Raw genomic sequence first — 24,700 nt, forward strand, 5'->3', positions numbered from 1 at the left:
ACTCTACCTGTTTCCTTCTACTTTAAAGTGGCTACTATAAAATTTAAAATTATATATGTCCCTTGCATATATCTTGGTTTTACAATGTTATAACAGCAGAGAAAGGGAACAAAAAATCATCTCCTCTGGACAGACAAGGCCTTATTAGTCCTGTTTTGTCTGAAATCGGAGTCACTGGCCCAGTGAGCTGGACAGATTTTAAGTAATTTCTTCCAACTTGAGTCAAGCTCACTGAATTACCAGCCCAGCAGAAAAAAATAAAGGAACACTTAAAGGATATTTTAAATCATCATAAAAATGAGAATGAATATTTTCACCACTTCAAAATGAAATAGCAAAAATATGACACCTTCCATTCCTGTCTGTATTTCTAACGTCTAAGGCTCTGCTTACTGAGGAAACAGAAAAGCTGAGTAATTATCCCATAAACATAGTTTAAGAAGAGGATCACCTGAACAGACACTTCTCAGAGGAGGACATACAATCAATCAACAAGTACATGAAAAAATGCTCACCATCTCTAGCAGTCAGAGAAATGCAAATCAAAACCACCCTAAGATACCATCTCACTCCAGTTACATTGGCAGCCATTATGAAGTCAAACAACAACAAGTGCTGGCGAGGATGTGGGGAAAAGGGTACACTTGTACATTGCTGGTGGGACTGCAAATTGGTGCAGCCAATTTGGAAAGCAGTATGGAGATTTCTTGGAAAGCTGGGAATGGAGCCACCATTTGACCCAGCTATTCCCCTTCTCGGTCTATTCCCTAAAGACCTAAAAAGAGCATGCTACAGGGACACTGCTACATCGATGTTCATAGCAGCACAATTCACAATAGCAAGACTGTGGAACCAACCTAGATGCCCTTCAATAGACGAATGGATAAAAAAAATGTGGCATTTATACACAATGGAGTATTACTCTGCATTAAAAAATGACAAAATCATAGAATTTACAGGGAAATGGATGGCATTAGAGCAGATTATGCTAAGTGAAGCTAGCCAATCCCTAAAAAACAAATGCCAAATGTCTTCTTTGATATAAGGAGAGTAACTAAGAACAGAGTAGGGTCGAAGAGCATGAGAAGAAGATTAACATTAAACAGGGATGAGAGGTGGGAGGGAAAGGGAGAGAGAAGGGAAATTGCATGGAAATGGAAGGAGACCCTCAGAGTTATACAAAAGTACATACAAGAGGAAGTGAGGGGAAAGGGAAAAATAATACAAGGGGGACAAATGAATGTCAGTAGAGGGGGCAGAGAGAGAAGAGGGGAGGGGAGGGGAGGGGAGGGGGGATAGTAGAGGATAGGAAAGGCAGCAGAACACAACAGACACTAGTATGGCAATATGTAAATCAATGGATGTGTAACTGATGTGATTCTGCAATCTGTATATGGGGTAAAAATGGGAGCTCATAACCCACTTGAATCAAAGTGTGAAATATGATATATCAAGAACTATGTAATGTTTTGAACAGCCAACAATAAAAAATTAAAAAAAAAAAAAGAAAGAAAAATCAATTTAAAAAAAAAATAAATAAAAAATAAAAAGTATCTAAATCTATCTAGGATAGAAACTAATATTTAAAGGAATCCATATGTTTCCCATCCATGATATTTTTAGATCAACAAACTGTTCCAACATTTATTTATTATCTTTGTTAGTAAAAAAAAAAAATGGTTTTGTTAGTATTAAGAAAAATGCTACTTCCTCTCAAACAAAATAAAACTGGGAAAAAATCCAGCAAAAAAAAAAAGAAGAGGATCAGGGGCTGGGGCTGGGGCTCAGGGGTAGTTCAGAATGCCCAAACATTCAGAATAATAAAAACAATGTGCTAATCCATGTGGAGTAAGGAAATCGTGAGTGTACATGTCCCAAGGGCTCACAAAGTGTGCTGAGAATTCCTTCTGTCCCCAGAACCCACTTACCAGGGTCCAAAGTTTAAATTATTTTCTTAACAACACTAAAGTGTTATTTTCTTTTTTTTTTTTTTTTTTACTCTTACTCCTCCCTAAGTGTATGGCAGGGTTTTTAAGAAGCCACACAGCAAGTGACATCACAGCAGACCAAATACAGAAACCAATATGCAAATCTAGCCTTCTTCAAATCACACCAAACGATGTCACCCTTCTCACTAATTTTTTTGTCAAACATGGTTATTTTTCACAAAGACAAGGCTTTGCCATTTTGAAATAAGATAATAAGTAAATAATTCAAGAGTTTTCTCAGCTTTAATTTCTATCAATAGATAGAAACCACAAGAACAAAAATTCTTCAAGATCCTCAATAATTTTTAAGTATGAGAATCAAGGCACAGGGACGTGCAGAGATGTTGGTCAGACAGAATAGACTTTCAGTCACAAGTAAGTTCTGAGGAGCTAATATACAGCATGGTGACTTTACACTTACCAAATTCCAAGAATTATATATGGCATTTAAGTATTATATACTTGGAATTTGGTAAGAGGGTATATCCTAAATATTCTCACCACAGGAAACAAAGGTGAGGTGATGGATGTGTTAACTAACTTGATTCTGGTAATCCCTTCACGATACATAGTACATCAAATCATCCCATTACACACTGACAACTGAGTTGTACAACTTCACTTGTCAATTATATTTCAATAAATCTGCATAGGAAATAAGTGCAAAGATATTTTGAAACCAAAAATGTGAGAACCATGGTATACATACAAAATTAAAATAGGCACCTGTGGCAAACTAGTTTTCCATTATTGAAAATTAAGTGAAAACCATGGGTTTTTTAACATTTACTCCTCCCCAAGTGTATGGCAGGGTTTTTAAGAAGCCACACAGCAAGTGACATCACAGCCTCATATGGCATGATGGAATAAAAATCATCCCTACTACATTCCAGTCTCCTAGCTCAGAATTTTCCCTATAACATACTTTTTTTTTTCCTCCACCAGTGATCACATGATAAATAACTTCACTTGTCTAAAATGTTCCCAGCGGTGTATCCAGGGTTACATGCCAACCATCAGTGATCAGCTGTAATTCCACCACCTTCTTGGCTACCCAGGAAGGCATCAGAATTGAGCTTGCCCTAAGAATGGGGACTGGGTTTGCAGCTCAATGGTAGAGCACTTGCCTTGCATATGTGAGGCCCTGGGTTGGATCCTCAGCAGCACATAAGAATAAATAAATAAAAATAAAGGTATTGTGTCCATCTACAACCTAAAAAAATTTTTTTTCAATCCTTAAAAAAAAAGAATGGGCTTGGATTTTCTTCAATTTATTTTGTTTAACCACTTACATATGTAGCTCAATAATAATAACAAATTATCTGCAATTTAGATCATTGATGAGCAATTGCTCTTATATGCATTTCGGACCACATTCTCAGATCAAATTCCCTGAACAAAAAACAAAATGGCCACCATTCATCATTAAACACCTTCCAGAGACTACATCTTTAAAAATTTGTAAGCATGACATTGGTTATAATAAATGGTAATTTTATTTAAAAAAAAGTGTGTCACATTAGATTGGATAGAGAGAAAGGATGGGAGAGGAGGGGAGGAGTAGGGAGGATAGGAAGGGCAGCAGAATAGAATAGATAATATGATTGATGTATGTACATTCCATGTATGTATTATATGTCAAAATGCATTCTACTGTCATGTATGACTAAAAAATAAATAAATAAAAATTTAAGAAAAATAAAATAAAATAAATAAATGGTAATTTTAGATATTTTAAACCCACTTAAATGACAGATAAGAAAAACTTCCATGACTTAAGTGCCAGCTAAGTATTGCTAATATTTGACCCATTTTGCCATATTCTTCGAAAGGAAAGAAATAAGATGCATGGTACATAAAAGGAGGCTGGATTTGATTAGTGCACATCATATGCATGTATTGAACTATCACACTGATCCCCATTAATATGTACAATTAAAACATGTTAATCAAAAATAAAATGAAATAAAAATAGACTAACCTATAAAAAAGAAAGAAAGAAAATTTAGTACTTACATATTCACCTTCTTTACCAGGATGGCCAGGAAACCCAGCAAAACCCTTCTCTCCCTGAAAAAAAAGATTAAAAAATTAAAATAAGTAAATTGGACTCTTAAGTTCTTCATTTCTCAAATTTAGGTAAAATACAGTGATAAAGTGCTCCTGAGTTAAATCCCCAGTACCAAAAAAAAAAAAAATTTAGGTGAAATAAAAATCGTTAATAATAAATATCCTTGTATTACTGAGTTGACATTTTATTGAAAATCTACTAGATACTGGAAACCATATGCTAAGATATATAAAAATAAGTATTTTGGGCTTGTGTTCCAGGGAAAATGTGAATACCTGTTTGTTTTAATAGAAAATAAAACTATTAGTATTTTTCAAAAATGCTTTTTTAAGCCATTCTCTCTCATCTGAAAATTCAAAGGCCAATATCTAGTTAAAAGATTAAGGAAAACCATTATTGACCTTGTTTTAGAAAAGAGCAGTAAGTAAAAGGGTTACCAATCATCTGACTCATGAGAAAAGGTTGTTTATTTCTGAATGACTCAACTGTTTAGTCTTTTTTTTTTTTTACTTCTTTTTACATACCTAAATACAAACTATATCCTCTCAAGGAAGTCTGGCTTACCTTTTATAGCTTAAAATGTTTATTTAGTCTAAAACTGCAAACCTTATTTTTTTTTTGAAACAGCTTTTTGTTAAACAACAAAGCAGAACTGCAACACACATTTTAAATATTTGTAAATTAGATCACAAAAGTGATGCAAAATGGTTGCAGTCTATTATATATTCATACAGCTAAAGTCATTCATCAAATCTTATACTATTCTCTAAAATCAGTCCGTGATTAAAAGCCATCCAAATCTAATAACCATAAGCTATATTAGTGGATCTCTTTTCCTATCATAAAATTTTATTATTATTTCTGATAATAAGTCCCTTATCAAGTGGAATCCTCAAACTAAATATTTTTAAATTGTTCAAGAATAACTAAAACTCTGCCAACCAAGTAGTTCAATTTACAGATAATTCTAGGAAAACAAGTGAGATAAAATACTGAGATGAGGATTACCAATAATTATACATGAATAAATACATTTATTCATGGTTCTGATACTAATTCAAGCTCTTAAGGAATAAACCTTGAGATCAAATAAACCTTGAAATCAAATTCTGTAATGAGTCTCCTTAATATGTGGCTTATATAATGTAATTCAAACTAAATCCACTTTCATATATATTCTCCCAAAAGGTAGACTCTGCCAGAGATAACACAAATCTGGAGAAAAAAATATTTGGAATTGGTCGCTACTACTTTCCAAGTTCTCTTCCACCCAATTTCTATTTTTCCTTAAGACTGTCTATATTTCACACACACATACACATGCCCAGAACTTGTACCTTTTCAGAGATACTAAGTGGGCTATTTTGTGCAAAAGGAAGTTTTTAACAAATCTTTCCAATATGACGATTCAGTTTCACAGAAAAATCTTCTTTTATAATCTCAATCAACCATCCTGTCTTATTGGTAAATATCACAAATGGCAAGCCCTGGCTAAGAAAGCATCTTATTTTGCTTACATTTCAACAATTAAGAGTTCAGGTTACTCTCAAAAGTGATTTACTATTAAAATTACTTTTTTCCAGTGTGAAATCTTCCCCTCCCCTTAGAGGAAGGGAAACAGGGAGGAAGAGGCAAATGGAGAAGAGACTCCAGATTGTAGAGAGGGTACACAAATCTGTATACCTAGTATATGATTTGGGTCACTTTTTCACAATGTGGTAGTTACTTTCTTGTACATCTTACTAAACCTATAAGAAAAGACAGTGCTAAACTTATACATCAAAGCAAATATCATCTTCACAAGAATCCAATGAGGCCACAAAGATACTGTAACTTTTGGAATCTATCCAAGTTTCAAAGAAAAAAAAATCAGCAGTAATTCTGAAAAAAAGAGGGGGCGGGGAATCAACCTCCAACTTTCTCTTGCTTTTTGTGTCAGTTATTTGAAAAACACTAGAAGCAGACAGGAGGTTTTCTATATATTGTCCAAGAACTTGTTTTTTTATTTTTCTTCCTTAACTGCATCTACTCTTGCAGGGAGATCTTGAAGGTATGTGTGTGTTGAAGTTCTAACACTTGATTAATAAGTTGTGTTTTTTCCTCCATTTCCACCTGATTTTTAGCATCAGAATCGGGTCAGTATTCATCAACTCCTGTAACAAATTTTTAGGCCTTGAGTACAACAAAATTCTGGATGAATGATCTTCTGTTTGAGGCAACAGGAGTGGGCGGGACTGGGGGAAGCTCTTTTATGATCCACAAAGACATGAAAGTCAGTACAACTAGCTGAGGCAGGACAGGCAGAAAGGAGACAAACAGCGAAGGAAAGAGGGACTGTAATTTTAAAATAACTAAAAATACACGAACGCCCTCACCTTCTCTCCCCAGGCATGTTCTCCTCTAGGCCTGAATTCTTAGGAGGTCCAATAAATCTTAGAGTACTGTAAGTCCGGTTATTTAGTCCCTACATACTTCATTGTTTTACAGAATGTACTTTTAGATGGATTAAAAGAAGCCTAGAGAGATAATATTTAAAAACTTAAGACTCGGGTAGAGACCAAGAGCTGTCTTGGGGGAGGGAACTGCTCCATGCTCCACAATCAAAGGGATCAAGCTCATTAGGTTGACGCCACCCCTGCAGGCACCCCATGTTCACTACTTGCAAGAGCAGCCCTGGACCCCAAAAGCACACCTCACTCGAGCACCCACACACCCCCTGCCTTTGAGAGCATGCCCGGCTCTGCCGTTTGCTTTCCTAAATAAACCTCTGCACTTCTTTCCATGTGTCCTGAAATTCCTTCCTGCAGCCTAAATAAAAAACCTGCCAGGGCTGAATGCAGGTCTCCTTTCACTTCTGGAGGAACCTCCTGGGACTCCTATCCAGTGACACAATCACTGAACTCTAACAAACAGAAAAAGCAGAGCAGTCAAATTTCAAAACATTTTCTGAGTTGCCAAGAACACAGGTCAAGAAGTTCCCAAACTTGATTTTCTGATTCTCAATTCTGATATGAAAGAACAGGAGGGGGGGAGCTAATGCTAAGACATAACTATAATTTATTTTTTAAAAGGTAGTTATACACTCTTTATTATACTAAGTTAACAAGATTAACCTGAAAAGCCAGTAAGAGCTCATTCCAAGAAGTTCATGGAAAAATCTTCCAAAGAGAACCAACAAGTCTGACTCAACCTTACATGTGGATCTGTGACTGTGTCCTCATCATAAAGCTATAGTCCCTGTGAGAAGGAACCTTGCCTGCCCTGGATACCTGAGGACCATTTTTGATGACTTACTCCCCACCCTTACAAGTGTTGCATACTTATTTCCCTATCAATTTGCTTAGAATTAACAGAGATGTAAATTAACTGCTACATGAAACCAGCAATTGCATATTTTCTCGATGTATAATGCTATAAAAAATAATGTTAGATAAGGGGGGGGAAGCATTTACTACAATAAAAACAGCAGCTAATGGATAAGTAAAAATCTGGTAGGTAAGTGAAAATTTCTCTGCCATGGTAGAATTCGTGACATTATTTGTCAGATATTAAGTAGGCAGCAAAATATGGCAGAAAGAACAGGAAACTTGGAGTCGGGTAGACAAGTGGGGTTTAAACCTCATGACTGCAAGTTTGGGAAAGCAGTGTCCCCTCTCTGAGCCTCAATTTCACTTATATAAAATAACAGCAACCTTGAAAGTTTGTTAAGAGGAAAAAATTAGGAAGGGTTTATAAAATACATAGTGTAGAACCTAGTGTATGGTGGATAGTGGACTGCCATCTCTCTCCCCTTCCCCATCCACACCCAAAAAAATTCTTACCCTCCTCCCAGGAAACCCATGATCACCTCTGTACCCATCTTCTCCAAAACACTTGGCATACATATTGCAGCAGGTTCTTTCCACAATTGTGTCCTGAAAAACAGAATCCATATCACATGTGATTTTTTCCATCCATACTGACCTGTATCACATTATACAATAATACAGACAAAATTCCCTCAAGGTTTTACAAATTATCATAATTATTAGGACCTAGTGAAAGATGGTGTTTCAAAAATAGAACTTACAAGTTGCTTCAGTAAGACACTTGGGAGGGATTGTAGAGTGATGCTCAGAGGCTGTGTATATGAAAATCCTCTGCCAAATTCTAGCTCCTGAAGCTCTTCTAATTTATGCACACCTTCCAGGGCAATGATTAGGAGCCCAGAGAATCCTTTGAAAGATCAACAGATGGGAGATTTATTTGCATGTCCTTTGAATGGCCTTTGTCTCAGCCCCACATATTCATCTGTCATTCCACCATTCCCATATCCTAAATCCAACATGTTAATACACAAACCAGTTCACAGCATTCTTCTTGAAGAATTGTTCCAATACCTTTCACTCCCACCAGTTGAAAGTTAGCAGTTAAATGGAACAACAAACACACTCACAGCTCTCTCATACCTCTACTTTTTTCATATCATAGATAGTTTTCTGCCCTTACTGTATTGTTACATCCTTCTAAACCCATCCCTGAAATCAACTTATGGTTCACTCTTAGAAATAGTGGTTATCATTGTGACTCCTTATGCACTTTCTGGTTCCCTTTCTTAAGGATGCACAATAGGACCACACTTCTTTGGGAAAGTTATAAACTCTCAGTGAAACTTAATTCCCTACCAGTAAAGTATTTTAAGTAAGAAGTGGTCATGTGGCTTGTTCTTGCCAGTGAAATGTGAGAAGTGACATGTGGCACTCCTGGGGAAGAAGTTTTAAGAGTAGCGCATAATTAGCCCCATCTCCTTTCCCCTGCCCCAGCAATTACAAAAGCATCTGTTGGGAAACATCCTCCTGCACCCTGAGTCTTTGAGTGATAAATAGGAAGCATGAAATGAACATGTTCTTACCAATTTAAGCTGAGATTTGGAGATAGCTTATTAATACTGCATAGTCTATTCTTCCAATGCACTTACTAAGAGCTTATCTGGATTTGTCCACACAACAGATAACAAAGGGGCAAGAATAATTCAGAAATTCAGCTAGAACTCACCATGTTTGTTGAATGTCAGAACAAATATTACTGTTGATATTATGGACAAATACAAATCAACTTTTTATTATTGTAAATAAGTTGCGGAAAACCTCATAGTTAAAAGTTGTGTACACAACCTTAATTATTCATTAGAAATGGAATTGCTGACCTACCATGCAGGCAAAATTTAAAGTTTCTTGTCACCTCCTCCCAAATCTCTTCCAGAAAAGTTGCAAAAATTTAAACCTCCAGGGGCAATCTACCAGGTAAATTAAGCTGGAAGCAAGTTATCACAGAAAATATCCATCATACCATTAACCATCCCCAGCAGAATATGTTGAATATACTCTACCAAGGAAAAAAAGATGAAGGGAACTTGAACAAGTGGCTGAGTGTTCATCCTGGGTTTGCTTTAGAGCCTTGTGACTGAAAATGGGAACTGGCAGAGCCACTGCATACCGTTGAACAAATCGTGCTGCACAAGGACGTCCAGCAGAGGGAGCAAACGTGCACCGAAATCCAGCCACCCGGCCCCTCATCACGCCAGCAGCCCACGTGCAGGGTTGCTGGCACCTAGCGCACCGGACACCTTCTAATTTCAAAATATGCCCTATAGATAAGCGCAGCAAGCCTTGAAGACGGAAAGGAAGGAAAAAGTGGAAAGGGGGTAAGAAGTAGGGAGCGTTTAGAGGGAATGGCAGTGCAAACAATAAGGCCCAGTTTGAGGCTGAAACCAGAGTTTAGGGGGGAAAAAAAAAAAAAAAAAAAAACCCACGCTCAGAAGCAGATGCCAGGTTGGTAAACTGGCCAGCTGTCTTAACCAGAGAGATCCCGATGTCAGAGATGCTAAGAGCAAGAGGTGTCTCTCAGTCCTAAATACCCCTGGCTCCTACAAATGGGGAGATTGGGGATCAGCTTCTGGGGACTGAGCTCCATCGACTTGGGCTAACACACCCTCTAGAGAGTTGCAGAGCCTCTGTGCCTGGTGGGAGGAGCCCGGGCAAGGGAGGACAACTCCGCCCCTTACCTCTGCTGCGGAGGAGCTCCGAAGCTATCTTCAGTCTCTCTAAATCATCGTCCAGTCCATCTGTAAACACTAAAAGGACCTGTGGGGGTGGGGAGGGAGGAAAGGAAGAGAAAGGGAGAGAGAGGGAAGCCAAGGGATCAAAACGAGGAGGAAGGAAGGGGATGAGGAGGAAGGAAGGGGGAAAATGGATGCTATAAATTGCACATTTCTTAAAAATGAGACTGAATTTTTCTGTGCTTCACTTTTCACCTATTCATTTGTTATTTTATTACACATTCATATTTGTCAACTTCCCCTTTCCCCTGGAGAAGAAAAAGGGGAGGGGATTTGTGCCAGCTTAAACTCTTCACTAAAAATGCTTTCTTAAACCCGGCCAGGTGATGCACACCAACTCTGGAGGCTGAGGCAAGAGGATACAAGTTCAAGGCCAGGCTCAGCAACAGCGACACCCAGTCTTAAATTTAAAAAAAAAAAAAAAAAATGGCTGGACATGTAGCTCTGTGGCTCATAGTAAAGCACCCCTGGGTTCAATCCCCAGTATTTAAAAAAAAAAAAAAAACTTCAAAAAGAAGGATGGGGGGTTGTTTTTTGTTGTTTTTAGTGCGGGATATTGTTATTTTTGTTGGTTTTCTATGCATTTTCCACAATTAAAATGTGTCAACTTTATTCATAGAAAATTTTAGTTTAAAAAATAAATTATGTTTGTCAAGAAATCCATTGAATGGGGGCTGGGGTTGTGGCTCAGTGGTACAGTGCTCGCCTAGCAAGTGTGAGGCCCCGGGTTCGATCCTCAGCACCACATAAAAATAAATAAAATAAAGATATATTAAAAAAGAAAGAAAGAAATCCATTGGATGCATGATCTAAGGAAAACTCAAATGTAAATTACAAAGCTTGGGAATGTCACTTAATCAATGTCACATGAAATCTTGTGTCTATGAGGACTTATGGAGTATATAGTTAGGCACAGCCAGAAGGGAGGAAGGGACCTGAGGAGTGGGCTGCACTAGAGAGCCATTAGCTGTCACTAAAGACAGTCCAAGGTGCTGGCTGGAAAAACAGTGGAAACCAACTCCGTAATAGTTGATAATAGTAATAGTAACAGTAATGAGCTACCATAAGAAACAAAGGGGTCTTAAAACGTACTTCAAATTGTCTTTGGAATGAGTTTATGCCACAGAAAAATCAGGATCACTAAACTTTGGACAATTGGAGGGCAGACTTTATTCTTTCATCCCTACAGGCATTTTTTAGTGCAGAGCCTCTAGGGCTCAATAAATATTTACTGATTGAATGAGAATATATCTCTAGTTGATTCTTAATAGGCAAGAATATGGTTTTCTTCTTATGTAGACTTTCCAATAAAGAACATTTCCACTGACATGGGTTACAAAAGATAGAAGGTCCCCATTCTATCCTGACTAATGGCTCCATAGCATGGGTTCTCAGCATGTATTAATTACCTTTACTTTAGCAGAAGAAAGGTTGATAGCATTATCTCCCAAGGATTGTAAAAAGTCTACATCCATATGGCTGTTCTTCTCAACCTGATGAGCCAAGAACTTCTGGATGGTCTCATCACTGTATTTCTCAAAGCCTGAGTCAAAGATAAGCTGACCGTTTGAGCCAGGAAGCAAGTAGCGGAACCTTGGGTTGATGTGACCAGGAGTACCACAGCTGAGGTTAGAAAGCAAAGCCAGCCGCTGCATCAACTCTGGAAGTAACTCTTGAAGTTTCTGCTGAACTTGCTTTGCAGGAGTTGAAATATCAATTCCTACAGACAAATCCATGCTGCATCCTTTGAAGGTGAAGAAGAAATAAAATTACAGTTACAGACAGTATCCTTCAAGCTGGTCTTAAAAGAAGCACCTGAAAAGAAGTACAAGCTAAAGAATGGTGGTTGTTTAAGCCTGGGATTGTTTGTTACACAGTAAAAGCTAACTGACACAATGCATACTACTTCATACCTCTGTCTCTGCAGATCCTGTACCCTCTTGCCTGAAGTGTTTTCTCATTCTCTGTCCTGATTTGGTTGACTTATACAAGTCCTTCAAGTAGAAGTTCAAGTGCCTGCCCCACCCACTCCCAAGCAATCTCTGATTCTTGTCCCCACCTCCTCAGATTAAGCTATAAAGTGTCCCCAAATGTCCATTATGATTTTACTTGACCTTCTCCCCGACTAAACCAGGTTCTTTAAAGGTAAGTACTATGTCATCTTATTTTCCCGTGGCCTACCATAGACGCTCATTAAATGTTTGATAAGTGGGTGCAGAAGGGGCTATAAATGAACCTTGAGTCTCTTTCAGTGTTATTTGTAACTATTTTTTTCTCCACTGGAAGTTTTCCTCCTCATCTACCAAGCGCACTCACACCTTTTTTTAGGGGTGTGAGAGATCTTAGAAAAGGTCAAGACTAAATATAATCCTGAGTTTTCTGATTCCTCTGCCTGAAAATTGTTAAGCCCTCCTGGGGAGGCTTTATCAAGAATTTGAAGGCACCCGGATATTTCAGGTTATACCTATACTCTCAGGTGTATAATGAGACCATTCACAAAATTCCACTGAGGATGCAAACATTAGTGGTCACAGCTGGGCTAGAATCTACATGAATGAGTTGAAATATAAATTATCAACAATTAAAGGGCCATTTGTGAACAAAAGCATAATTTAAGACTAAGAAAAGCAAGATAGGTGATGTGGACATTTTCTCCTTAAACGTTCTTATACTGGAATATTTAATTCAATAAAAACAAAACTGCAGATATGGGGGAGACCCTTCACCAATGAAAAAGGACATGAACGAAATAGTTTAAAGTTTCCTAAGGACATGAGATCCAGGGCTGAGCCATGAATTTTTAATTCCCTAAATATCATACTCCATACTAGCTGGTCAGATATGTTTCTGGAATTGCCAAGACAGAAAATGTGTCCCTCTCCTCCTTTCATAAAAAACAGCTTGGTTTTAATTTGTCTTTTAAATCTCTAGTTCAAATTCATAAGAAAGAACTTTTACTGATTTAATCCCATTTCTATATTAGACCTATTTTCAGGGGAAAAAGGGATTTTCTTTTATCATAATGGTATATTATTCTGACATTTTCTAATTTACATTTTTTCCCTAGAACATTTTCAGCTGGCTTTATTCTGTAATTGACAAAGGCAAGAAGCAATATCTTTCCCTTATTAATGGAGAAGGTTGAACCTTGGCAGATAATCTCTAAGGTCTAGGTCTTTTTCAGCTTTGTGATTCCAGAATTCTGTAATTAATTATGTTCCAGCTATTATTAAAGTGTCTAGCCAATTTCATCCAGAAAGTTAAAGACAAAGTTGAAGATAAACATAAATCTTAATTTACTGCATTTTGCAAAATAAATTGAAAAGAAAAGCAGGAATCCTGTATTTCTTCTCTCCAGGATAATGTCTACTTGTTTATAAACAAAAATAGGACCTTGATGCCTGAAGAATTTGCACTACTTAATGCAGGATAGCCCATAATCCATGCTTATTTTGAAAATAATTATACACATGCATTCCTTTCAAATGATTTCCAAATTCACCTCAACTACGGCAAAGAAATGATCTTCTTTAGACAGTGTAAGCAAAGATATTTATTTAATGTTCTATAAAATTGGACTTTAAAGGTTTTATAGGAATTGGCTGTGGTGGCACGCGCCTATAATCCCAGAGGCTGGGGAGGCTGAGGCAGGAGGATCTCGATTTCAAAGCCAGCCTCAGCAATGGCAAGACACTAAGCAACTCAATGATACCCTGTATCTAAATAAAATTCAAAACAGATCTGGGGATGTGTCTCAGTGGTTCAGGGTCCCTGAGTTCAATCCCTGGTATCAAAAAAAAATTATTTTTTGATAGGATGCAGAGATCTCATCCTAGTATTCCAAAATTAAGCCTCCACCTCCAAAATAAATGCTGGTGCACTTTGGGCCCCAGCTTCTCATTAAAAGGCTCCCTATGCATACATAATGATTAGTTCTTGGGTTTTTGACATCAAACTACTGGAGAATCCAAACCCTGCCTCCAATACTTTCCAACTGTGTTTATTATCTCTCTCTCTCTCTCCTCTCTCTCTCTCTCTCTCTGCCTTGTTTTTCTCCTCTGTAAATTGGGCATCATAATAATAGCATAAGTTTCACACGGAGTTGATGGGATTAGTAGATGTTTGTGTACCGTCCAACACGTTAGAAACCATGCTGTGCACACAGGGGAAGAGCCACGTTAAGAATCTCAATTGTGCCCTACCTGGAGATGGCCCTGCCTTGAGATCTCTAGTTATATGAAATAATACATTATTGCTTAAGTTGTGTCCTCTATAGGTAAAAACATCCTAATTGATAAGAAGATTTTTTTTTTTGATACTTGTGAAGTATCCAGTAAGACAGAGGGTGAGAAAGTGCTTTGTAAATGTCAAAAGCCCATGTTCTGCCTCCAGGTCGAAGGTGGTAGAACCTTGTCAAGAGACACATAAGTAAAAGCACGGAGGTGAGCCATCTTCCCTCCCCTTTTTTCAACCTAAAAGTATTCAATAAAAACCTCTAAATCCAATTAATAGTGTATATATATTTAGAGACAAAATTACAAAATGATCTTCTATATATTTTCTAGGAATGCTGAGATTCCTAAGTTCCACATACTTTGTTCTACATGATTCTGTTCTCTACCTTATTACACGATGCTATGCTATACTATATGCATCCTAGACACTCTATGCTGTACCACGCCATCCTTGTGATGCTTCTCTACTCTATCATATATGTCTCCCCCTCCTTAAATAGTGGTCTGAGGACCCACCTGGGGGCCTGTTAGAAATGCAGGCTCCCACCCCTGACCTACTGAATCAAAATCTGCACTTTCACAAGATATCTAGGTGACTCAGAAATATGTTTAAGTGTGAAAGATCCTGTTACCCTCTGCTCTAGTGTACCAAATCAAAAGGCAGCAGAATGCAATTTTTAGCACATAAATTCTAGAACCTGATTGCCTCGACTCAAACTTCAGCTCTGCTATTAACTTGGGTCAAATAACCCAATTGATCTATGTCTTGAGTTCCTTTCTCATTTTTTAAAATACTATCTATGTCATAGAGCTATATAAAGATTAAATGTTTTAATATATAAAAGCCCTTGAAGCAGTCCCTCTCTCTCCTCTCTCTCTCTCTCTCTCTCTCTCTCTCTCTCACACACACACACACACACACACACACACACACTATTTAAAGGCTAGCTATTCTGATGATAATGTGGCTTGCTGTAAAACCTCACTGCATATGGGTATGAGCTGGAGCTTTCCTTACAAACATTTTCTAGGTCTCTCTTCCCTGGGAAAGAAGAGCAGAAGAATAGAGCCAGGCTGTCAGGAGGAAAAACACCTGTCTCTAGCCATTGTTATTTTAGAAAAAAAGCTTGAGTAGCACATGCCTGTCATCCCAGCAGCTCAGGAAGCTGAGGCAGGAGGATTGCGAGTTCAAAGTCAGCCTCAGCAAAAGGGAGGCACTAAGCAACTCAGTGAGACCCTGTCTCTAAATAAAATACAAAGTAGGGCTGGGGATGTGGCTCAGTGGTTGAGTGCCCCTGGGTTCAATCCCTAGTAGCAAAGTAAAAAGAAAAAGAAAGAAAGCTTGAGGGGGAAAAAACTGGATTGAAAGTGGGATGTGGTGGCACATTCCTGTAATCCCAGCTACTCAGGAGGCTGGGGCAGGAGGATCACAAGTTCTAGGTCAGTCTCAACAACTTAACAAAGACCCTGTTTCAAAATAAAAAATAAAATGCTGCAAATGTAGCTCAGTAATAGAGCACAGTGGATCCAATCCTGAATACCACAGAAAAGGAGAGGAGGGATTAAAGATGACCTTGCCGTAACTGAAGCCGATTGGCAACAAAGCAGAGGAACCCTTGTAGAGCACCTCATAGCAAAGGCGGTGTTTTCTAATAGTCCTATTATATATAACTCTTATGCATCAATTTTTCAAAAACCATGTTCAAACACACACCAAAAGAAGACTACGTTCTCTGTTTCATAGGAGAGACTGCCTAAATGATATTGTCTTCTGCTTTATTTTCCTGTTGCCTAACCCTTCAGAGGGTTGTGCTCACACACTCCAGTCTGGTTTATCTTTGCCATAAGGAATAAGAGGAAGAGCTGTGAGGAATTGTGGGGATGGAGTTCTGAGAAGGTTCAGGCCTCTCAAGACCAGAGTGGTTCAGTTGGGGATGCAGCTCAGTGGTAGAGTGTCTGCCTGGGATGCAAGAAGCTCTGGGTTTGATCCCTAGCACCACAAATAAAGATATACAACAGTGCTTCCTGCTTTGTGTAGGCACTTATAACTAAATAAGTAGAACATTTTTGAAAAAAACAAAAAGAGACCATAGTAGTGACTATGGAAATAATTAAAATAATCCCCAGGAGAAGGTGAACCACAGTGTCAAGTGCCTAGATCCTAAAAAGTCAACTTCCCATCCACCCCCACCCTCCAGTCTACCTGAAAGGATCAAGTTTTACATTAACAGAGCCAACTGGGTTCCTGACACCTATGATGACTTGTGAGTCAAATAATTTCTCTGTCACTCACCTTGTGGATTGCAGACTTTATAAAGAATTTTCTTCTCCAGGTTCTGCAGGGACTCAAATTTCTCTTCATAGTATATGTTATCCCTATCATTCGTAATCTCGAAAAGCTGGGAACTTTTGGCTTCTCCCACCCCAATGGCAAAAATAATTATGTTTCTGTCCCTGAGAGCCTTGGCTGGTATGGCTACATTATCCTGAGAGACCCCATCCGTGATCACAATCAAATATTGAAGAATATTGGGTCTCCCTCCTCTTGAACTGTCAAAAAAAGGCAGAGTGAAGTTCAAGGCTTTCCCCGTGCGGGTACCATCATTCATTTGCTGGACAGCCAAGATGGCTCTGAGAATATCCACCTTTGAGGAATATTGGTTGAGCCTGAATTCTTCCTGAGGGGTTGAGCTGAACTGCAAAAGGCCAATCTGAATTTCATCAGCACTGATATTGGATTGGTTCACCATCCTCTCCATGAATTCCTTCATCTTTTCAAAGTCTTTTGGGGAGATAGATTCTGAACCATCTATCAGGAAGATAATGTCAGCTTTTCTATTTTTACAGGCTGGGAGGAAAAAGAGCAGAACAGAATATTCATTCAGAGTCTGAAACTAATTAATTCCAAGTTCCCAGGGATAGTCTGGGTTAACATACACAACATGAAAAGATTTCAAAGGGAATGGAAGAGGAAGTCAATAAAATTAAATTTCTGTAACTCAACACAGACCATTCTCAAAATAAGAAACAGCTATTTATTTGGTAATGCTATAAAATTTGACCAGCTTGGTTTATTCCAGGTCAGTGTCACTTTAGGATGCTCATTACTGACTTGTCAACAGTGAATCACACTTAGAGAATGAAGCCTATTCAAGTAGATTAGACACATATTACTTGAGAAAGAGAAAGTGAAGTAAAAAAAAATGTCTTACTCTCTGAGGAGCAGATGTCCTGTACCACTTCTTGTTGGATGGCCTTCAAGGAATCAAATTCATACACAAAAAACACCTTGTCTTTTGCTATTTCCTGAAGCTCAGTAACGTCAGCATCTCTTACTCCAATAGCATAAATGACGACTCCGTCTACCCTCAATCTCTCTGCAGCCTCAGCCACGGGGTCTGAAGATTTGCCATCAGTGATGACTATAAGATATTGAGCCACATTGATTCGGGCTGTGTCTGCAAAGACCCGAGTCATGTTACTCAGGGCCTCCCCAGTCGCAGTACCACCTCCACCCTGCTGGATGTCATCAATGGCTGCCTTCAGCTCTGCCACATTGGTGTACTGGCTGAGGATAAATTTGCTTTTCATTTTGTCTGAGTACTGAATGACTCCAAATCTCACTCTGTCAGGCCCGATCTGAAACATCTTTATCACCTCATTCATGAACACCTTCATTTCAAGAAAATCCTCTGGGCTGATGCTGCCAGACCCATCCATAAGGAAGTAAATATCTGCCTTCTCAATATTCACACAACCTGGGCAATGAGAAGAGGAAACACCCTGTTAGAAGAGAGTCTGAGGTGGGGTATAGTCAAAGCCATGGATCTGATCTCTACCATATTCCCCTAGCACTCATTGTCCCCTGGGTATTCCTTGGCCAAGAGCATGATCAGCCTACATATGAGCAAACCAGAGTGCCTGGGAGAGAAACAGCCTCCAACCAATGTCTGGAAGGGTTTGTATAAATACCCCAGTTCCCTTGCCCTCTGGTGGGATAACTCCAAAGTGAGTTCTACTGTTTCTCTTGAGGACCTACCAGAACTGGGCACCAATTGCCTACAGCAATAGCCTAGAGTTTACTTTTCACTCTCTGTTGGCTGTCTCCCCTTTCCAGTCTATATTTTTTTTCTTTTTCCTCCCTTTCCATTCTTGATATCCCACCCCTTACCAATATCCCTTAAGGTCACCCCCAGATAAATTCCTCACATCCCAATCCTTGTCACAGAGTCTATTTGATCGTACTCACTGAATGCATGAAGTAAATATAACTTGACATTTCACAAATGGGAAATTTAAGAATAAAAGTTAAAAATTAGCTATGAATCGTCTCCATTTCCATCATCCTGCATCAAACCCAAGTCACTTTTTTTTTTTTTAATGCATGGGCAAGAGTGCAACTTTCTGAAATTTAATTTAATTAATTTAAATTAATCTGATTCAAACTAATTTAAAACTTTCAGTTTTAAATGAGCCTAACTTAAACTACTCACTTTGTATTAAGACCTAGATTGCAAACGCTCCTAGATTTTGACAGCAGGCTTGGCTCCTTCGCAGCTGAATTTCCTAATCTGTCAAACAGGATCTCAACTCCTACTCAAGAAACTCATTGTGAGGCATAAGTAAAATCATGTAAACATAACAGAGCTGAGTCCTTAAAAATTTTTATAATTAAAATTATCCAGTGTTTTTTTATTTGCTCTTTTTAGTTATACATGACAATAGAATGTAACATTCTATTTATTTTTGTCATCTAGCAAGTTCCTCAAAAAGAGTGAAACACTTTTCTCCTCACCTTTTTAAGTGAAGTCAGACAGCCTCGTGTTATTCATCTCTGCATTCCCCTGACCCAGAGGAGAACTAAGGTCCTTTCCATGTTCCCTAGCTAAAGGGGAAATGGTCTGAGGTCAGAGTTGATCTCCCCTATTCAGGCCTTTATTTGGGAAGACCTAGGTTCATGCAATATGTGTGACATAACTTACATTAAAAGAAAGAGAGAGAGAGAGAAAGAGAGAGAGGAGATAGAAATAGACATACAGAAATAGACATACAGCATACAGATGAGAGAGATGAATTTCATCTTAATGAAACTCAAATTTAATTAGTCATCCTATATTTCATCTGGCAACCTTACCTTAGAGGATCACACATTGGAAATGCGGGTGGCTTTGAGGGGTAGAGAGAAAAGTAGTCTGCCCCTGGAGACTAGGGGGTGGGGAAGTTGTGGGAACATAGGGCAGAAACTGGAATATTGCTTGGAGACAGCTATATGGTTGCCTTGGAGTCTGAGAAAAGAACCTCTGTGCAGGAAGAGGTATCTCTCTAGAAGGCAGCATGCAGCAGTGGCCCAAAACAGCTCCACTCTAACCCATTGTGCAGAGGAGTCAAGGGCCCTGAGCACTGCCTGGCATATACATTCTTTTCAGTTTTGGCAAATGAAGGGTTTGGGGGGTTGGGGGAGATTATCTTACCATCTGGATACCACTGGGCATCCACATCTATTACCCACATCATGTGCTTAGCAGGGTGTCACATAAAAAATAGCAAATGACCAATAAATGGTAGATATTATGATCATTATGATCATCCAGGATGGAATTCTGGTAGAAATCATCAATGCTTCTATTTATCTCTGAACTTTCCCCACCAATATCTCCTCTAGACTTAGGGATAATTTTCCCATTTTCAGATTTCTTCTTAGCTGAAGAAAAGAAGTCAGCTCTCAACACTTGATACTGTTTATGACTCAGACTCCTAAAAACAAGGAGTGGACAAGGTAATAAAACTCATCTTTAACAATTTTGTTTCTCATTCCCAGAGAAAAGGACTAAAAATGCAGGTCAAAGAGAAAGATGGAAACTTATTTACATATTTCATATTTCTAGACCTCAGGACAAGTAATCAAGAAATTACAAGATCATTCAGCATTTTTTTAAACTCAGTAATTTTTTCCCCTGAAGATATAATCACAGCCTTGAATTTTTAAGTCAGATATCTACATGTCAATGATTCTCATTTAAGTCTATGATTCTAATTTGAATTTAAGAAATACCAGCAGAGGTGAGCAAAAATAGAAAAGCAGGCAGATAGCAATAAGGATGTTTATGACAGCGAGGAAGCAGCAAATGGAAATTCAAACTTTAGGCATTTTTACTCCCAACATATACACGTTTTTGTTTTGTTTTATTGTTTTAGCTGCATATACAGTAGGAACTCTCCTAACTAACCTAACTAACCTCCACCTAAGTAACTCATCAGATAAATTGCTGCTCTCCTTTCCTTCTGTAAAACTTGAATTTGCTCCCACAAAACACTGAGTGCCCAAAGTCTGCTTTGCTCTGTGGAAAATAAGCTAACTACGATAGAGGTGGGTTTGCTCCCAGCCAGTTTATGGCAGTTTTATTATAATTACACAATTAATAAGATATTGTGCAAATCAATAAGACACAATTGTGAATAAAGAGGTTTACTGTATCTATGAAAACCAGATTAAATGCTTAAAAACAATAAAGGTATTTCCAAAAAATTGTTAATATGCTAGGTAGCACTACAAAAGACAGAATATTTGACACCATGAAAACTGGGAAGGATTTCTGTACTTGGATTATCTCAGAAATGGCTAAATTCTCTACTCATTCAAAGGAAACTGAAACCAGAAATTACATGCAATATGCTATTTTATGGTTTACAAAAAAAAAAAAAACACACAGAAATCCAATATTCAAAGAAGCCTTGGCAATGGGTGTGGTGGCACACTCCTGTAATCCCAGCAGCTGGGGAGGCTGAGACAGGAGGATCATGAGCTCAAAGCCAGCCTCAGCAACGGTGAGGAAGTGAGCAGCTCAGTGAGATTCCGTCTCTAAATAAAATACAAAATAGGGCTGGGGATGTGGCTCAGTGGTTGGGCTCCCCTGAGTTCAATCTCCAGAACAAAAAAAAAAAAAAATGTTCACTATTTACTTCATATTCTTAAAAAGAAAAAATAAAGACAGAAATTTCTAAGTTTTGGGTTTCTCTCTTTTAACAAATGGACTCTGGAATTTTTTCTCTTCTGTCAGGTAGAGAGGTAGGTACATAGAGCAAGCAGAGTAAAAACTTTGAAAAGAAAAAATTAATCAAATTTGGAAAAGGCCTCCCTACCTTCTTGTAGGGCATAGCCCATCCCAGGAAAGAACGCCTTCTTGCCCACAATCTCAGGGCAGAGCTGGTTCTTAAGCTTGCTTCCCACAATGAAGAGCTGCAAAAAAGATTCAAGGGGGATGGCATGCTTCCAAGGAGGATATGTGGCCATCTTCTCCAGGTCCTTGCTGTCTGAGGCATGCTGGGTACCAACTGCGTAGATGGTCACCCCTGCCCTGCGTAGGTGAGAAGCGGGTCTGGACACATTGTCCTGAGAGAAACCTTCTGTGATGACCACAGCTATCTGCCGCACACCTTGGTGGGATCGGCCACCTTTCTCCTGAATGAAAACTTCATTCCTCAGGAAATCCAAAGCAGCACCAGTCTTTGTCCTTCCTCTTCTTCCCTGGTAAGTTAATTTGTCCAAATGCTCCAAGATTTTGGCTGAACTCTGAAATGTATCCAGTGAAAATTCAAGTCGTGGTTCCTCGCTGTAGAAAACCAAGGCAATTCTCAAGGCATCAGGACGAATGCTTAGAGAGTTGACAGTCGTCTTTAGGAAATTGACAACTTGTTGAAAGTTGGATTGCCTAGCCCTGCTAAATTCCTCGATGAGGAATACTAAGTCAGCTGGGATAGCAGTTGGACATGCTGTAAACAACCAAAACAGAAAGAAGTGTACTTGCATGAGAGCAGAGAAATAAAGACAATATTCACATATAAAGTTATATGTATCTACTACAATAATATTTTGGTTATTATGAATTATAATAATATCTGAACTTCATTCATTTTTGCACTTCGAGTTTTTATTTATTTTCCACAAATTTTTATTGGTGCATTATAATTATATGTAGTAGTGGGATTCACTGTTACATTCATACATACACATGATATAACAATATGATTTGGTCAATATCATTCCCCAGTATTTCCTCTTTCCTTCCCTTCCTCCCTTCCCACTCCCTTTCCTCTATTCTACTGGTCTCCCTTTGCTTTTCATGAGACACCCCCTCTTCTTTTCCTTTTTCTTCTCTAGCTTCCACTTATAAAAGAATATATGCAACTTTTGACCTTCTGAGTTTGGCTTATTTCACTTAACATAATGCTCTCAAGTTCCATTCATTTTCCTGTGAATGACATAATTTTGTTCTTCTTTATGGCTGAGTAAAACTCCATTGTGTATATATACCATATTTTCTTTATCCATTCATTCATTGACAGACACCTAGGCTGGTTCCCCAGTGGGTATGTATGTATCCCCAGAGTGTGATGACTTTAATTCATCAGGATAAATAATGAGGAATGATATTACAGGGTCATTTGGTCTAGTCTTTTGAAAAACCTTCATACTGATTTCCATAGTGGTTGTACTAATTTGCAATCCTGCCAACATTCTCTCCAGCATTTACTATGGCTTGTATTCTTGAAGGCTGCCATTCTAACTGGAGTGAAATGAAATATCAGCAAGCTTTGATTTGCATTTCCCAACTTCATGCACTTTAGAATATAGGGGAAGCCTTTGTTTGACAAAGAACATCACAGGGTTCATGACTATCTCAAAATTCTCACAAGAAAGAATAGTCACATCATTTGCAAACTATGTAAAGATAAGAATATCCACACTAAAGTACTGAAGATCATTTTTCAACTTATCTAAGTGTCTTAGAAGAATTAGTCTAGACTAGTTTTTTTTTTTTCCTTTGTTTTACTAGTTTCAAGAAGTCTTGGGACAAATTCTCTTTTATAGGTCTGAAACCTCCTCCATTTAATAATATTTTTTCTCACTTAATGAAAGTTGGAAATAGCAAAGTGAAACAAATCTGTACACCTTTTTATGATAACTCTCATGTTATTTCAACAGAGGTGATATGAAATGTTATAAGGCCCTGTGAAAAAAAAAAATCTTTGTCCAAATATTGGGTTAGCTGACTGTTTTATTTTGGTATAAAAGGACCTCCCCTTCTGCCTGCCTCAAATGGAAGAAGGAAGCATAAACTACCTGCCACTCAGAATTCAGATAACACCCCTCCTATTTAGGGCAATGCCCAATGTAGGGAAGCCCGCCATGTTTACATGTCAATGGGGTCCATCTGCTTTGATACATGATAAAAGAAATCTACCAAAATGATATATACCAAGGGCTAAAATCGGTGTATGGACAACTGAATATTGTGAAATAAGATCTAGAGAAGGTAAAACAGGGCCACGGAGTAAACTTTTGACTTTCTTTGGTCTCTTGGTGTCCTCTAATTTCCCTTATGGTCCTTTTTTTTATATAAAGAATCAACAATCAACCCTGGGTTTTAAGAAAGGGTGTTGTCCCTGGTTTTGACAAATCTTGAGTACTTCCTCTAGAAACTCCAGAAGTCTCGGCTTCTCCCTTCCTTCCCCTAATGATACCAAGTACTATTATTCTCCTTTCAAGTTGTCTCCAGGATTCATCTCTTTCATGATTATCAGAGCCATGGTTAGGCTGGGCCCTGACACTCTCCACATGTGACCAGATGGCGTCTCAGCTTTAAATACTTTCTGGGTCTTAGATGCCACCTAGAACCCAGCATGCTCGCCAAAGGCTCTCTTCAGGACTGCTCTTGATCATGCCACTTTTCCTGCTTAAAAGCCTCCAATTACTTCTGGTGCCTTGGGACCCTGTAATCAGGGCACATCCTACCTAATCTAATCTCATCCCTTAAAGCTCCTAAACGCTCCCTCTGGTCCCAGTTGGTACAGTTTTTCACTTTCTTCCACATTTATTCAGACTATTTCCACTTTCACATCCTTATCAGGAGTGAGAAACCCTTACCTGACTCTTCCCCTTACCAAAAGTGCCCCCTTCCCTTTTCCGCATATATCAAAATAACACCCTACTTAAAGGACCAGTGCAATTCCTTCCTTTTCCCGTTCTCCAGTAGGCCTCCCTGTGCTCTAATTCTATTTAATGTAGTACCTATCAGGTTCTTGGCTCCTTGTTACTGTGCTGATTTATGCTCTTCTTGTCTCATATGTGTTCATAAAACTGCAAAGCTCCCAAGCTCCAGATGTTGGAAGGTCAGGGGAGAGGTATAAACAACTTCAGAAAAAGGACAGCTAGGTCCCTTTTGATGTGCAAATCAAAGGATCTTCACTAAGAGATAACTTAAGAACTGAAAGGCAAATTTTTTCTTTCTTTTTTTTTGGGGGGGGGGCG

General features: G+C 38.5%; 1 protein-coding gene across 1 annotated transcript in view; it reads right to left on the reverse strand.

Annotated features, from left to right (window-relative positions):
- The window catches only part of LOC107143408 (collagen alpha-4(VI) chain-like), a 103,464-nt gene that overhangs the window by 56,924 nt on the left and 21,840 nt on the right, over positions 1-24,700 (reverse strand). Inside the window, exons 6-13 of the mRNA XM_015487075.2 lie at positions 21,532-22,161; positions 17,604-18,149; positions 16,685-17,239; positions 11,566-11,900; positions 10,103-10,181; positions 8,129-8,274; positions 7,881-7,973; positions 4,005-4,058 (exon numbers count right to left, since the gene is read on the reverse strand). Of these exons, the coding sequence (XP_015342561.1) occupies positions 4,005-4,058; positions 7,881-7,973; positions 8,129-8,274; positions 10,103-10,181; positions 11,566-11,900; positions 16,685-17,239; positions 17,604-18,149; positions 21,532-22,161 (2,438 nt within the window). The remainder of the gene's footprint in view (positions 1-4,004; positions 4,059-7,880; positions 7,974-8,128; positions 8,275-10,102; positions 10,182-11,565; positions 11,901-16,684; positions 17,240-17,603; positions 18,150-21,531; positions 22,162-24,700) is intronic.

This window comes from Marmota marmota, unplaced genomic scaffold (assembly GCF_001458135.2).
Source record: "Marmota marmota marmota unplaced genomic scaffold, marMar, whole genome shotgun sequence".
NCBI lineage: Eukaryota > Metazoa > Chordata > Mammalia > Rodentia > Sciuridae > Marmota > Marmota marmota.